We start from the raw sequence: 16,326 nt of genomic DNA, 5'->3' as shown, positions 1-16,326 counted from the left end.
TCTTTTCAAATCCAAATATAAATTGGCCAATATTAAAAAGTTTTTGGCATATTATAACATCCAAATCTTAATAGACCAATAAATATCTATGTTAATGGATAAAAAATGATAAACTTAGTCTCTTTTTAAATAAACCTTTTAATCAAGCCCTCTTATAATCAAGTATTTAAATAAATACTTAAATCAATATGTTAGGTAATTTTTCCCTATCCAACTTCATTAGATGTATGATTTGATGCAAATAACATTGCAAAGATATCAATTGTTAGGCTCATTAAAATCCATTTATAAATAAAGACGATTTTTACTTTATCTTTAATATAAAATATAAATAAATAAATAAATAAACCAAAGACAAAAAAACTTTGTTAGAAATTTAAATCCATTTGCTTGCTGAAATTAAAATACTCTTGCAAATACATATTTCATGAATTTTATTTTACTTGTACTTATTATAAAATTTCATCAATATAATTCTAAATCTTTCTAACAATACATTGACAAGTTATATATGTTTATTTAGCTACCTTATAAAACTAAAACAATGATAGTTTAACAAATAAATTTTCACCTACCCCAATTTGAAATGTTTAACAAAATTTATGGTTGAATCTCAAGGATGAAACAAAATTGTTTATTAATTTTTAGAACTTGGACCTAATTTCAATAAAATTTCTTACAAAATTTTTTCTATGCCCTGTCTACCTGAATGATGATAGCATCCTTCACGGCACGATTAATCTGGAAGTTTTCCCTCCTACACTGTAGCATTGAAATTTGTAGATAAAAGCTTGCCCAGGTTAGATAGGCAATAACATGCAGACACACATTGTAAACATGGCTCAGTCTGCCAGCATAAGCATGTCAGAAAGAGTGAAAAAATCATCCTCAGGTACACAATTCATAATATTAGCGGCAACAATATTGCATATCAAGCTAAAGATTGCTTGAATGGAAAGATTTGTCATAGCTGCTCCCTTGGACTGCAACTAGACAAAGCCATGTGCGTCTGCTTTGGATACAAGGGACATCCTAAGAATGCATCCTTCACAATGAGAAAGCTCCGTAGCATTCATGAAAATTTGGCTCAAAGGAGCATATCTAGTAAGTAGCTTCATAACGCATGTAGGTGCAAAGCTAATACGTCGTCACTTTCAGGATTGCAACATTGCAACACATGTCAATACAAAACCTTGCGGTGCGGTAGATGAGGAGCGACTACAAGTGAAATGATGCTTGTTGCGGAGGTAGCTACGCTGCTGCTCATGGCATCGGTTCCGTGAACCTCCATTCCGAGAGGTCTAGATTCTCCATTCTTGTTCGATAAACCGTTGCATCAGGACCCAGATGGTTTGCTTAAGTTGCTATAAAAGGCATAACATGGGAGAACCCTAATTAGTTCAGGTGAATTATCAGAGAATTTGCGTGCATATTTCAAATAAAATGCTTTCCCCTATTACTGACAACTGACAATGATATCCAAAAAAAATATCAATTACGACTACAATCCAGCGAAATATTTAATACAACAATTAAATATTCTAAATTTTAGGTTAGCCTTTGCATAATGCAAAAGTTGTGTAAACTTCTAGAAGAAAAAAAGGTTGCACCTGAAAGCCAATTCAGATCATGCATCTGGAGATATAATGCGTCAAACCCATCTCTTCAAGTGGGATTCCATATTCTGCCATTTTTTCTTCGTACGCCTTGATAACATCATTGTGTGCCTACCAACCAAAAGGATTGTCTTGTTTCCATATATTGACTGTACCGTACATGAGATGAAGCAAAATTCACATGGACATATTTTGCAGATACTTACCACGTTTTTTCCCAAGCACACAGACAACACGACTACCTTCAAAATTTTCCCGAGATCGTATCGCAGGGACTTGATCAGGTTATTCTTCGATTCCAAAACTTTTTCAGCACTAGAGTGAACACCTCCTTGAACTTCTCCCGTTCCAAGCTGTGCTTCCTACAAATTGACCAAAACCATGTAGACAAAAAATGAAAACGACCTCGCAATTTCTGACAGGATTATTTGATACTCAAATAACCATAATATGCAGAATATAGTTCAAAAGCTGAAGTGTACGGACACAACTTAAAGATGAACAAATTCAGTGTTTGAATATTTGACCTTCTTTTCGAGCTTCTCTCCCAGAACTTGCACCTTCCGTTGCAGAAGCATGCTTTGGAGTCCACATTTTTGCTGAACATCGTGGACGCTGCTCACGAACTTAGAAAAAATTTCATCGCGCTCCGCTTGTAGCTGTTTTGTCGTGATTTTAGCAAGAACAAACCATCAGTTGATAAGTGTAATATGCAGAGTATTACACTACCCGCACAAATCCATTCTGCCCACTGCTTGACACATTATTCTCCAAGACCGCGAAGGGTGGAGACATTTGATAAGGCAACAAAATCCAGAATTAGCAGTCATTGTGCCAAATGCGAGCGCTTGTGAGATACAACGAGATACTGAAGAGAACAATCCTGGGACTGTGAAGTGGCAGATGCTTGCAACCTATCCAATCTCATACGTGTCAAACTGATTGTCGAACGCACACTTTGACTGAGATTGCAAACGCTTAGTATTGAGTCCACTCTCATCGGATATAGGTTACAAATGAACGCATCATCTCATCAAACCACCAGCGGGATCTTCTATCGACAAGCTTGGCTACTGTGAAGTTTCATCGGTGTGAAGATCCCAGACCTCTCATCGTGTTAAGGGATGGACTTTTGTATTATATATGCACTTGGCGTGTTTGGGCTTGACACATAGGCAATCAATGTGATATGTGCACTCTGGTATTGCCAGCCATCTGTAGTGGATGAAGGTTTTAGTACATGCAAAAATTTACACGAAGTCGCCGTTTCACTGATTATCACTTAAAATGTCGTATGTGTATGTAATTGCGGAGCTGAATTCGAAACTTACTTGTTCACACCGGCTTTGGAGGACCTGGTAATCCCACTCAAGCTGCTTGAATTTTTTCGTCGATTCTTTTTGTCTCGAATTCGCTTGAGAAAGTAGTTGTTTGTCCTGCAAACAAGCTCTCCATAAGCCAAAATGAAAAGAAGTATCAGATATGAAATAGGGGGAAGGTCTCTCAACGTCATATCATACAGAATAAAATCAAGCTCAACATTCTGATTCATTATCAATGTTTCGAATTTTGGTCATACGAAATTATTGCCTTTTCATAGTTAGCCATGCCCAATCTCAAAACCTCTACTTCCTTGAGAGCCTTCTCCAGCGGTTCAGTCAGCCGCTTGTTTTCTTGTGCAATTTCATACATCAGTTTCTCGTTCGCGGCTTCTCTCATTTTCATGCCCGTCACATCTTCCTGTGATACCCAAACATTTAATCATGAGAAGAATTTAAATGAAAAGGTAGGCAATAAAGTATTAAGGAATAAGTGAGCAGGTCACGTGTAGTAAATCTGCAGAATATAATTTTCCTACCTTCAAAGTTCTGATCAAATCGAGATTGTTGTGGGTGATATCGTTGTAGTAGCATTTGATTTCAGTGAAAGCTTTCTCGTGATTTTTCATCAATTCACTCACATGTACATTCTTCCGTTCCTCAATTTCGTGAATCTCTGATTTTCGACGCAGATCCATTTCATCTCTCAGAGTCTTGATCTGCGAAAAGGTATCTTGCACAGCATTTGATCAGTCTCTAACGAGTATATCAGCACTGCAATACGTGACCTTTTTTAATGTCTTGAACTTTTATCAGCAGGTTTTGGACATGAAGGAGCTCAATTCAATGCAGGTTGGTGTTGTTACCTTGCGATCTGACTTTTGCTGAAGCTCTTTAGCATTTTGATCAAACTCTTGGCGAATCTTCGTGACCTCTTTAGCATGTTCCTGAAAACAGTTGAGAACGATTTCACTTGAAAACTTCGTACATGAAAACTTTGCACGTCATTTTACCAATAGGGAATTTTTTTATAAACATGTACCATAAGAGAAAACACACATTACCATTTTCACAGAGCGAATGATGTCTTCGTAGGACAATCCCATCTCTTTCACTTGATCCTTGAGAGCACGCTTGTCATTCCTGCAATTGGTGCCCAGAGCCTAACTGCATCAGAACCACCGAATTAGATATTAGCTACACTCTAGATTCTTGAATCTACGTCGACAACCGTATACGACTATGTTAGATGTTAGTCTTGGGTACTAAAAGGTTGTTGAAAAGCAAGGCAACTAACTTTCAGAAGTTCATAGAGCTTCACCAACTCAAGAAAAAGCTCGTAAGGAACTGGTACCTTGATCAAACATGAGAAGCACATAGGGCATCTGGCGATCCGTATATTGTAGAAAGAATGACGTTAAGACTTGTGGTGCTAAGACTTTAGGGCGAACACCCACTTACACGAGCTCTCCTTCACGCTTGCTGAATTGGTCCCGTTGCAATTTTAGAGCTTGCTCATTGTCAGTCTTTACTGTGGCTATCGCATGTTGTTGCTCGTAAAGCAGATGTTTTAATTTTTGGTTGCACAGCTGTCAGTGAGCTTAATCGTGAATTAATAAGTATTTATGCTAAAAAACACTTAATCACAAATGTCATTGTAAACACCTTTAGTCAAAGAGCGCTAAGATATGAAACATAAATCTACTTCCACACATAAGTGGTACTATCCACCTTAAAAACTAAATACAGAGTATCTATCGTCAAAGGTTCTATCAGGCTTCTCCTTGTCACTGATGTACTACGGAATAACCTTTAGTTCGAGCTGGTGGTGTTCTTCAAGCTCTTCCATAGCTCGGTCTTTGTTGCGGAATTCTGCGCGAAGTTTGTCATATTCCTCCTTTTTTATCTCCCAGAATGACGAGATCTTATCCTGAACGATGGTTCAAAATCTCATTTATCAGAACAATGTAGCTCATCTAGAACAGCAACACCAGAATTAACTCCAAGTCACAGTTAAGGGACACTTTAAGCAGGTAGAATACGTGCGCACAGTGTTGGTTATGCATCGAAATCGGCAGGGTTTGAAGAGAACATAAGGCTTCAATAGACACAGGGTCTTAATGTGTGAATGAGTTTCTGCTTTTGCAAAGCATGAAACAAGACTGGACAAAGATGATCCGTGATAAAATCGGATTATCTTGATTACTGCGTCCTTTGCCGCTTACTCTTCGCTAAATTGTAGTACATGTTTTTAGAAGGTGATAGATCTGGTTCAATTACTCTGCAATATAATGATTTGTTGGATGTGGACATGCGAATCCTAATTAATTCACCTCATCAGCGTTGCGATGCTATTAGATTGTGCAGCTTCTTTATCACCGAAATCTGACGGGTGATCCTCAGGATGTTGCTACCGATTCATCGTGAAGGTGAATCGGAACTTTGCAAAGAAGATGAACAATACAAGACCTCACTGTGCGAGAATTTTTTCGAAATTTGTTGAGCTAACATTTTGATATGAAATGATATGCGACAGCAATCTTACCCGTTCGATCATCATAAGGTTGCGCTCTTGCATCTCCTTATCTTTAGCTTCATTGAGCGCAGCAATTTTTGTCAATAGCTCTGATGGTGTTGCACCTGCAGACACTTCCTCTACCTTTTCATTCTTCCCCTTCCCTTTGCCTCCCTTCTTCGGTCCCATCGTGCCTCTCTTCTAGCCCCTTGCAACTAACTTCCAGTCCGCGTGCGGCCTCAGAAAAAAATAGTCACATTCACAACGCTCGATCAAAGCGTCTCCCGTTGTCAAAATCGCAGTTAATGAATTGAAGCTCCCTCTAATAGTTTTGTCTTTGCAACAGAGAGAGGACAGCTGACTGACGCCAGCACTCACCTACAATGAATCAGACACTGTCCAAAACTCATATCCAAACGTCGCTCGAACTCCCCAACGGGTGATTCGAAAGTTGCAGAGCGACCTGCAGACAAAGTTGTAATCAATCTTCCAAAATGTTCCGCCGCAGAACGCAACACTTAATTAGAATGCAAACCGAAAATTCTAGCGGATCAAGCACAAATAGCAACATACATGAAGGGATCGTCATGTATAGGAGCACAAAAAGACAAAAGTGCAAAACGAAGTGAAGATGGAGTGCATAACCGTTTGATATGAACAGCCACGGTTGCGATCGTCTGATTCACGGGCTGAAAGGGAAATGGAAGGCATGAAAGAGTGAAAGAGTGAGTGAGTGAGTGAGAGAGAGTGCGGGAGAGGGAGGGAGAGCGTGAGTGCGAGTAGTATCTGACTGTTCATGTGTGCTGGCATCCATGGATGTGTGTGGCATATTAACAATCCTCCTGGCATCGGACATAGGCCCTCTCTCCCTCCCTCCCTCAGACCCATCCCTTCGCCTCCCTGCCCCCCTGCTCTCCCCACCCTGCTCCGTCTCCCCCCACCCCTATGCTCGTGTGATTGTGCGCGCGCTCGCAAGTATGTTCGTTAGTAAGTCATCTCGTCTGTCCGTTCACCGTTGGATGTACAGTGCATGGAACTCCGTTCTGTTGAGATGCATTTCATCATGTACGGATTCCATCCATCCATCCATCCCGCTCCGCCAGAACCTTCCTGGTGTGGTTGTGTTTGTTCATGGATATGTCAAAGCACAAATCATTTCTGAACAACAAAAATATCAAGGTAGTGGCTAAGATCTCACAAGGACAGAGGCTATGATTGAATTTTTAAAAAGTTTTATGAATTAGGGTTTTGTGATTTTACTTTTCCACCATTTTCAAATTATAATCGAATATCTTAACTTTTGAAAAATTTGTAATAAAAAAACATGTTGCATTTTTAATTTGTATAATTCGTTGCCTTTTTTTCTAATGATTTTTTGTCGTTAAAAATACGATATTGTATTTTAATTGATCAATTCAGAGCTACTAATATGATTTTCTAAATTTTTAGATATTATATACACACACACATACATATATGTATATATGTATGTATGTATGTATGTATAGTGCAGTGGCAAATGATATAAAAACCTCAATTACTTCAAATGTATATAATACTACAATGCATATAAATTGTTTTCAAGAATGTTCTAAATCTTCCACATGTATATAAAAAAAAAATCCATACTACATGTCATTCAATAGCTGTTGAAGTAAAGATGAGTATTTTATTAAATAACCATTATATCTAGCTCCAAGGAAATTGTCATGTGCTTAAATTGCAAAGATATATTTGGCCACAGCTGCACCTGCGTTCAATAAAAATGTGCATTTTGTTCTGAAGTAAATAATATGTTGTTTAACAATTGACATAAAGTTAATTGCAGATGTAATCTTTGCAGAAGAATGTGTACCTCATGTAATGGAACCTCTACTTAAAAGATTGGTCCAAAGAGATAATGATTTTGTATCATTTCCATTCTGGTCATTGTTAAACTAAATGGAGGATAAGTTAGAAGGTAAAAGAAATTATCTTAGATAAATTACTAATGGTCAAAGGACAACAAAAAGATGAAGGAAAGTTACTAAGGTGGCGGCTAGGATTTAAAGTGGTGGCTAGGTTAAGAAGATTCTAGGATTTAGTTGGATGAAAGTAAGATGAATACTAGCCAAAATGGATGTAACCTCTACCTATAAGTAAAGGGTGTTGGAAGTGAGAGGTATCTCATTCCACACTTCTCTTGTGTCTAACCTTACTGATTTTTTCTTACTTGTGTCTTACTTATTGTATTTCTTCAATAGGTTATGGGCCTGCATACACTTTGTTGTGCTATTCAAGTAAGTTGAAGCCATTTGTTGATTGTTGCTCTTGTGTGGAATAGATCTTATAGTGTTTACTGATGTTAGAGATTGTATGATCTAATCTTGTGTTTTGACTTGTGGAGGTTCTGATTTAGACCTTACAGATCTCTTACATTAGTTTGAAGGTTCTTAACTCCTAGGATTGAGTGATTAAGACCTTATACAAAGACCTTCATAGTATCTTTGATTTTGTGGTGAGAAAGTGAATTTTATGAGTGGAAGAACTACATGGTGAGGTTGATTGGAGTTCACATACTTGTTAGAAGCTTCAAAAGTTGCTTTGGGAGTATTTGGAGTGAAGAAACATTCATTTGTTCACAAGAGGGCATTCTGAGATTTTGATAGTACAAAATTGTTATAGTGATTTTAAGCACATAGAAACTCTTTTTCTTGATATTTTTTGATAGACCTCTTCTAAGACATGGCTTCAAGTGAGGGTGAAGGTTTGACAGTGATTAAGAAGTTTAGAAGTGACAATTTCTACCATTGAAAGGTCAAAATGGAGCTTTTGTTGGCGTCTTTGGACCTTTGGGACATTCTAAATGAAAGTGAAGAGCCTCCAAGAATACATGCTGATGCTAAAGAGAGGAAGAACTTCACAAGACGTGAAAAGAAAGATTTTGGCATGATTGCCACCAATTTGGATGAAGCCAACTTTTCTCACATCATCTCTTGCAAAAGACCAGCAGAAGCATGGAAGACTCTTTGCAACATATATGAGAGCAAGAACTTGTCCTATATCATCTTCACAAGGAGAAAATTCTTCACATGTAAGATGGAAGAAGGTGAAGACCTCATGGCTCATGTCAACAAGGTAAAGGTCCGTGCTCATCAACTTACTATTATTGACAAACCTTTAGAAGAGAGTGATATTATCATGACCTTGCTTCTGAGCCTTCTCGAGTCCTACAACTACCTCATTGTGGCATTGGAATCCATCAAAGTAAAAGAACTCACAATGGATTATGTGACACCAAGACTTGCCCATGAAGTGATCAAGAGGAAAGAAAAAGAACCCCAAAGTGAAGATTCAGCTGTCTTTTCAAGGCAAGGCAAGGAGAGTCATTCCAACCAACGTGGCTATGTGAGAACTTGCTTCATTTGTAGAAAACCAGGTCACTTTGCTCAAAATTGCTACAAGGCTAAGAAAAGAGATAGAGAAAGTGCAAACAATGCTCGTAATGAATATGAAGGTAATGATTATGCATTCATGGCAAGTGAAGGTACTTCCATGGCTGCCATGTCCAAGTAGATCATTGATTCTGGTGCCACCAAGCACATGATTCCATACAAGTGTTCATTTGACACTTATGAAGAGATTTCAACAACAAATATCCTCATGGGACACAATGACATAGTACAAGCTATTGGAATAGGCTCTATTATTATAGAGATTATTGTGAAAGGCCAAACCAAGAAAATCAGATTGAAGGACGTCTTATATGTGCCAAAGATGAAGAAAAATCTCCTCTCCATGAGTAAACTTGTTTCACATGGTTGTAAAGTACAATTTGATAAGAATGGGTGTTTTGTGAAGACATTGAAAGGAGATCATATTGCAAAGGGCTTTAGAGATGGCAACCTCTACTTCATCAAGTGTAAGAAGGTAAATGGAATTGAAGTGGCGGCATTTGCTGAATTTCTTCAAGATCAAGACAAGTTTGGTATTTGGCATCGACGCCTTAGTCATTTGAATGCCAAGAGCATGAAAGAACTCCAATCCATGGTAAGTGGCTTAGATCTTGGTCATATAAGCCACAATGCTATGACACTTGCTTATGAAGGTTGTATTCAAGGCAAACAACAAAAGGCCTCATTTCCAAGTGGAGTTGCAACATGTGCAACCAAATTATTGGAAATTATCCATTCTGATGTTTGTGGACCTATGAGGATGCCATCAATAGGAGGTGTAAGGTATTTTGTCACATTCATTGATGACTTTTCAAGGAAAGTATGGATTTTCATCCTCAAAGCAAAGAGTGAGTGCTTCACAAGGTTTAAGGAGTTTAAGGCACTTGAAGAGAAGCAATGTGAATGCAAAATCAAGGTATTGTGTACAGACAATGGGGGTGAGTATATGTCAAAGCAATTCAATGATTTCTTAAAGTTGCATGGTATTGCAAGACAAACCTCCACTCCTTACACTCCACAACAAAATGGAGTTGCTAAAAGAGCAAATTGGACCATTGTGGAGATGGTAAGGAGTATGCTTCATGCACAACATCTGAGACATGAGTTTTGGGGGGAAGCAATGGTGAATATAGTATACAGAAGAAATAGGTATCCTACAAGTGCACTTACATCAATGATGCCAAAAGAAGCTTGGAGTGGGAAAAAACCTTGTATTTCTCACATGAAGACCTTTGGATGCATAGCATATGTAAAGATACCAGATTGTATGAGATCATAATTTGATGCAAAAGGTACAAAATGTGTATTTTTTGGATATTGTGAAGATACAAAGGCTTATAGGCTCATGTATTTGGAGACTAAAAATATCATCAAAAGTCGTGATGTTGAGTTTTTGGAGCACAAGAGTGCTTGTGAGTACTTGGAGATGTGTTTAAGTAGGAGTGATGGTGTGTTTGTGGACAAATCTTCAAATTCAATAAAGAAAGAAGAAGATAAAGACAATGATGGTTGTAAAGGTGGAAATGAAGATGAAGAGGCAAAGAAGGTGGATAAGAAGACCTCTACAATTGCTAAGACCAGCAATGAAGAACATGAAGATGTTGATGATGATGGTGATGAAGATTATGAACCTTTGAGTGAGAAAAGACTATCTTCAAAAGAAAAGAAGGTTGGAGGTGATCATGGAGTGCAACAAGTTGAGTCTTCTTCAAATGAAAGGAGATATCCTTTGAGAGATAGAAAACAACATGGTGAATGGTAGAAGGATCATATTTTTCTTCAAGTAAGTAAAGAACATGCCAATGTTGCATTTCTTGCTGATCCGTTGAGTTTATGTGATGCAATGAAGTCCACGGATGCTATGAAGTGGGAGAATGCTATGGAAGAAGAATACAAATCACTCATGGACAATGGAACATGGGAAATTGATTCAACTTCCATGAAATCAATTTTCAATTGGTTGTAAGTAGGTGTTTAGAACCAAAAGGGATGCAATAGGAAATATTGTGAGGTATAAAGCAAGATTGGTTGTCAAAGGCTACTCACAAGTTGTTGGTATTGATTTCAATGAGACATTTGCTCCCATGGCCAAATTCACCACCATTAGAACCATTGTGACAAATGGGGGAGCAATGGACTTGGAGATGCACCAAATGGATGTGAATATGGCTTTCTTGAATGGAGAATTGAAAGAAGACATCTACATAGATCAACCTCAAGGATTTATTGAAGAAGGCATACAACACCTTATGTGTAAGTTGAAGAAATCCTTGTATGGACTTAAGCAATCATTAAGGACATGGTACCAACGTATCGACACCTTTTTTGTGAAAGAAGGATTTGTGAGGAGTGAGGCTGATCATTCCATGTATGTGATGCAATCAAAAGCCTTCTTGTTAATTGTTATTCTTTATGTTGATGATTTGATCATTTTGACCAATACTTTAAAAAAGATGGATTGGTTGAAGATAAAGTTAGCAAAAGAATTTGAAATGAGTGATTTGGGAGAGCTCTATTATTGCTTAGGAATGGAATTTGTGAGAGATCGAACTAAGAAGATCATTACATTGAGTCAAAAGAAGTACATTAAAGAAGTATTGAAACGGTTCAACATGGAGGAGTGCAAGTCCATTGGAACACCTTTGGAGGCAAATTTGAAGTTGATGAAGCTCACAAATGAGGAATTTGCTGAAGTTGAAGAAGAAATGAAAGATGTTCCATACAAGGCAGTAGTAGGCTCACTTATGTATACAATGGTTGGTACAATGGTAGATCTTGAATATACGGTGAGTGTTGTGAGTCAATACATGTCAAAGGCTAGACCAATTCATTGGGCAACCATTAAGAGGATCTTAAGGTACTTAAAAGGTACTTTGAACTTCAAATTGTATCTTGGAGATGATAGTATTATATTGCATGGATATTATGATGCGGATTGGGCTGGAGATGCAAATAATAGAAGATCAACAATTGGATATGTATTCTCACTCTTATTATATTGCATGGATATTATACAAAATGATTTTCAACAAAGGATGGATACAAAAAAATTGTGTTTGAATTAATGACTAATGATTAAATCATATTGTTAAAATAATTATTGTGAATGCCAATATGGAAAACAATGACTATTGAAGAAACACAATAAATAAGACACAAGTAAGAAGAAATCAGCAAGGTTAGATACAAGAGAAGTTTGGAATGAGATACCTCTCACTTCCAACACTCTTTACTTATAGGTAGAGGTTACATCTATTTTAGCTAGTATTCATCTTACTTTCATCCAACTAAATCCTAGAATCCTCTTAACCTAGCCGCCACCTTGGTAACTTTCCTTCATCTTTTTGTTGCCTTTTGACCATTAGCAATTTATCTAAGATAATTTCTTCTACCTTCTAACTTATCCTCCATTTATTTTAACACTCCCACTTTGCTATTGGTCAAAGGCTAATAAACCTATTGCCTTTGTCAATTTGTAATGTCTATCCTTCACCAATGTTTTTGTGAATAAATCAGCAAGCATGTCTTCTATTGCACAATATTTCATGTCAATTACTCCCATCTCAATCTTCATATGGGAAAGAAATACAACGAAAGTGACAGAAATGAATCTGACAACCACATAGTTTTAGATATTCTCAGGAATATAAAGGTTACAATGCATTTAAGAGTAATTGTGGTCCTTGGATCCATAACTTGTGTACTTTCGTTGCAACACAGAGAAAGTAGATTACCTTTTCGTGACAATTTGGTGGAGAAAGCACAAACAGACAAACGAAGAGAAAGAAAAAGAGAAGGGAGAAAGTAGGGGGAGGACAGAGAGAAAGAAAGGAAACGAAAGAGATAGTTGGGGGGGGGGGGGGGTCGTGATCAGCTGACTTCAATTGCGAAAGCGAGGATGACCAATTGCAGACTAAACCTGATAATGATGTGAAGCAGCTCATTGAAGAGTCTAAATGGGTGGAAATGCGAGCCCACTGGCAGCAGCTTCAACAGCTCAATTGGTCAAAGCAGCAGAATCAGCAGCAGCAAAGCGGGGCCCATCACAACCCCCCCTTCCCTTCTCCTCTCCCCTTCCCTGACGTCTCCCTTCTTCCTTCCTGCCCGCCTGCCCGCCTTGCAGCACGAAACCCAGCGGGCTGGGCTGGGCTGGCTATCCACCACCCTCTGAACATTGCCTTTCATCTCCTCCATAGCTCACGTGTCAGGCCTGGCGAATTGCGCCGTTCATTTCCGGTCTCCAGGCTGTGGCGATCCATCGACCCTTCCACGGGGAGCCTCATCGGTCCATCCACATTGTTGGGAACCGTCGCCGTCATCTCCATCGATCGATCGTCACCATCGCCCACGCCTGTCTGCCTGCACTGGCCACATTGAATCTCTAGGAGTCTCAACTATCCCTAGTTCTGGTCCTAAGCGCTTCGTGCAGCTGGTGGTCCTGTCCCGTCCAGTCGACCTTAGCCTAGCATTAGCGTAGCCCCCGATTCCCGATTCTACCTCAGGCTCGCGGTTCTTATGCCCAAGCGCCGTCGTATATCACTGTAGAGGAGGTTACCGCTTTAGTCGTGTTGTTGTTATTGATTTTTGTTTTTCTCGTTTTTTTTTTCTTTTATTTATTTATTGATATATTACTAATTATCGAACATGTAACCTCGTGCTGTGCTGCACTAGGCAATGCTGAATAGAGTTGCAGTGTCTGTAACTCAGGATGCCGATGTTGTTATGGTTTGCCATCCCCCATTGCTGCTTTTCTGGCGGGTGGGCTTGATCGTTTTACAGCTAGTCCAGCACTTCACGTCGTTGAGGCAACGTCGTCGAGGCAGCTTGCTTAATGTGAGCAAGCTGGGGGTGTGAGATCGTTCAGCTGCCGGGTTTGTGAAAGTTATCAGCAGCTTTAGGTGCTTGTCATCTTTGGTGTTTCGTTTCAAGCGCAAGGGTTCACGGTGCGGTCATGTTAGGGAGCTTGTTTTTGGATCGTGTGGTTTTTATGTGCGAGACATGTCGGTGTTAAACAGTAGAAGCGTCTTGAATGTTAGCACGGCGGTCTTAAGCCTTGCTAGAGGTTAGTTTCGATCGTCTTTAGAATCCCCAAGCGCCAGTTTATATGCCATCGTGGATGATCCTGCTGATCTCAATACCCTTAAATTCCTTCGAAGTTAGTGTCAGCACTCAACGTGCGTCATTATGAACAAGAGGCAGGACGGATGCTTGCCTCGCCGGATGTCTGCTGCCAAGTGAATCCTATTTTCAATCGAGAGCTTTAGTGTGCATCATGGTTACATTAACTTCTTTTTCCTTCTATCACGTAGGCTAGCTCATTTATTCTAGGTTCTCGTTTTCGGCCGCTACTGATCCTGATGATTTTCTTACTTGTGTTCGATGAAGTCTTGAAATTAAAGCAAAGTTGCGATTGGTTAGGTGATTTTGTGTGTTCTGAGTTGAGGTTCTTCAGCTTCTCTGAACCATCATATTGGAGAGCATTCTTTTGGGGTTTTAAGTTACTTTAATGCCGCTCCCTCAATGTGAATTGCGAGCCTATTTTGCTCCGTTATCAATCTAGATCCTTATTCTCTCTCGCAAACATTTTTCCAAAAATCAGGCCTGGAGCAATCTGCAGCTCTGAATCGTTTCCTGAGTTTCTTGTAAAATTTGAGATAAAGTCTTAAAGTCATGTGGCTCAGTTCTTTATTTGTAGCCTGTTTAGGAAAAATTTCTGGATTCCTGACTCTGCTTACAAAAACTCCATATTGAGAGAATAAGATGGTGATCTGAAATATAGGTATGATGGATCCAGAAGTATGGAGTAAGCTCCCCCAGGAGATGCTTCTGGACGTGCTAGCAAGACTCCCCTACAACCGTATCACCAAGTTCCGCGAGGTGTGCAAGAAATGGAAAGAGCTTCTCAATGCGAAGCACTTTACAGACAGGATAGTATCGATTCGAAAATCTCAAACCCCTTTGTTGGTTGTATGCGTCAAGAGGTATCATGCCATCATGGCTTATGACCCAACAATAAAGGAATGGCAAGAAATATTTATCTGGAAAAAACCCCCCAACTTCCAAATTCACTGCTTGCGTGCTGCAGGTGGGGGCTTGCTTTGCTTCAAGGGCAATCTCGGCGAAAGGAAGACCGTGGACGAGGGGGCGACGAGGCTTCTCGTTGTCAATCCCATCACTAAGTTATGGCGCATACTCCCCAGCCTGCCTTCTGGCATCAGAGCCGCAGGGTGTGTGAACTTGGTCGTCCTGGAAAATGAACCAAATCGGTTCAAGATTTTGTTCATGCAAATTCATTGTAACTTGCATCAGCGTCGCTTGGTGGGGACTCTATATGATTCTGCAGCTGATTTATGGACAACATATTGCGAGGACACGACCTTGGAGTCCGTTTACCGGAGTGTGTATGTAAACGGAACGATGCACTATATTGGGTCCGAGCGGGTTCATGAGTATGGCGCCTTAGTTAGCCGAAGACAGGGCGTCTCGTTTGATATGTACAAGAAGGCGTTTTCCAGGTTTGATGCACCATTAACCAGCGAGGTCGGCGCCAAGAAATTCATGGAGCTTCATGGCCGGCTTTCGCTAGTCACATTCTCCACGGTGGCCACTTTCTCCCCCTCGGTGCAGCAGTTCGACGAACAGTCCGGGACCTGGGTGGATGCACAGCTGCTGCCCCCAGGGATTGGTCTCGGTGTGCAAGGTTACGTCCCGCTGGGCCAGGGTTCCTATCTCTACTTCGCCGATCCGCACCGACAGTCGGAAACCGTAGTGTGCTACGATTTGTTGAATAGACAGAGGTTCCTCATTGATGAGTCTTTTCCAGACTTGCGTTCTGAAGGTTTTAAACTGTATCACCCTACTCTATGTTCGGTATAATAAGAACGCACCTTCAGTGTTGCAGGCTTGTAGCAACTCCTGTTGCTGGACGGTATTCGCGGTATGTAGTATCTTAGGTGAGAAACATGAAAGCGTAGGTATGATTACGATGTAATGAAATGGTTTAGAGGAATGGGGGTTGTATGGGGAAGAGTTGACTATGGTGCCGGCCTGACTTCGTTGGAGGTACCCAGCCACCGAAGGTCAGCCATGGAATTGGATTCTGGTCGCCTCCATGCTGGTGAGCCAGATGTGGACCTCCACACCCTTCTGCCCACCTTGATGGCTTCCTCTTTGTACCTCATTGGCTTTGCGATGGCCTCCTGTTTCCTTCATATTGTCCTTCTGCATCCAGCTTCCATTGCAGAGCACCACCTTTTCTTTGCTGGCAGTTCTCTTACTCATTTGTCCTAAAAAAGCCAATGAGAAGTTACGCCAAAGTTGTACCCAAGAAAGTTAAATATTTTTAGTGAATGATTACATCAATTAAGTAATTAGATAGTCTCAACTATATTTTTTGGTATATCTGTTTTTCTTAGTAGCCCGAGAAAGATAAGGATAACAAG

At 39.8% G+C, this 16,326-nt stretch overlaps 2 protein-coding genes across 9 annotated transcripts; one reads left to right on the top strand and one right to left on the bottom strand.

The window, feature by feature from the left end:
* Positions 1-869: 869 nt before the first annotated feature.
* LOC112293847 (dynein regulatory complex subunit 4) lies at positions 870-6,272 on the bottom strand. Of its 8 annotated transcripts, XM_024543764.3 has the most exons (13): positions 6,096-6,271; positions 5,833-5,913; positions 5,481-5,575; positions 4,746-4,865; positions 4,397-4,524; positions 4,000-4,078; positions 3,802-3,882; positions 3,475-3,654; positions 3,207-3,356; positions 2,948-3,052; positions 2,144-2,275; positions 1,611-1,978; positions 870-1,364 (listed from the first exon to the last, which is right to left on the bottom strand). In XM_024543764.3, the coding sequence occupies exons 2-12, from the start codon at positions 5,858-5,860 to the stop codon at positions 1,652-1,654; spliced, it is 1,425 nt and encodes a 474-aa protein (XP_024399532.1). In that variant the 5' UTR covers positions 5,861-5,913; positions 6,096-6,271; the 3' UTR covers positions 870-1,364; positions 1,611-1,651. The 8 variants fall into 8 exon arrangements, 7 of the variants coding, with proteins under 7 accessions (XP_024399532.1, XP_024399533.1, XP_024399534.1 ...); XM_024543765.3 differs by having other exon boundaries at positions 1,611-1,727; positions 1,823-1,978; positions 5,481-6,271; XM_024543766.3 differs by having other exon boundaries at positions 1,611-1,727; positions 1,859-1,978; positions 5,481-6,271.
* A 7,298-nt stretch (positions 6,273-13,570) lies between these two features.
* Positions 13,571-16,059, top strand: LOC112293254 (F-box only protein 6). The gene is made up of 2 exons (XM_024542471.3): positions 13,571-13,782; positions 14,664-16,059. Exon 2 carries the CDS (start codon positions 14,666-14,668, stop codon positions 15,758-15,760), a length of 1,095 nt encoding a protein of 364 aa, XP_024398239.1. The 5' UTR covers positions 13,571-13,782; positions 14,664-14,665; the 3' UTR covers positions 15,761-16,059.
* Positions 16,060-16,326: the final 267 nt, after the last annotated feature.

The sequence above is a fragment of the Physcomitrium patens genome, chromosome 16 (assembly GCF_059467195.1).
Source record: "Physcomitrium patens ecotype Gransden chromosome 16, ASM5946719v1, whole genome shotgun sequence".
In the NCBI taxonomy this organism is placed as follows: domain Eukaryota; kingdom Viridiplantae; phylum Streptophyta; class Bryopsida; order Funariales; family Funariaceae; genus Physcomitrium; species Physcomitrium patens.
The sequence above is the reverse complement of the archived record's forward strand: the minus strand, read 5'-3'. Positions and strand labels throughout refer to the sequence as shown.

Coding starts and splice junctions, on each gene's coding strand:
- LOC112293254 (XM_024542471.3), top strand. CDS start 14,666: ATGATGGATCCAGAAGTATGGAGTAAGCTCCCCCAGGAGATGCTTCTG.
- LOC112293847 (XM_024543762.3), bottom strand. CDS start 5,639: ATGGGACCGAAGAAGGGAGGCAAAGGGAAGGGGAAGAATGAAAAGGTA. Junction 4,866..5,480: donor ACCTTATGATGATCGAACGG/GTAAGATTGCTG, acceptor ACCATCGTTCAG/GATAAGATCTCGTCATTCTG. Junction 4,079..4,396: donor AAGCGTGAAGGAGAGCTCGT/GTAAGTGGGTGT, acceptor CACCAATTGCAG/GAATGACAAGCGTGCTCTCA.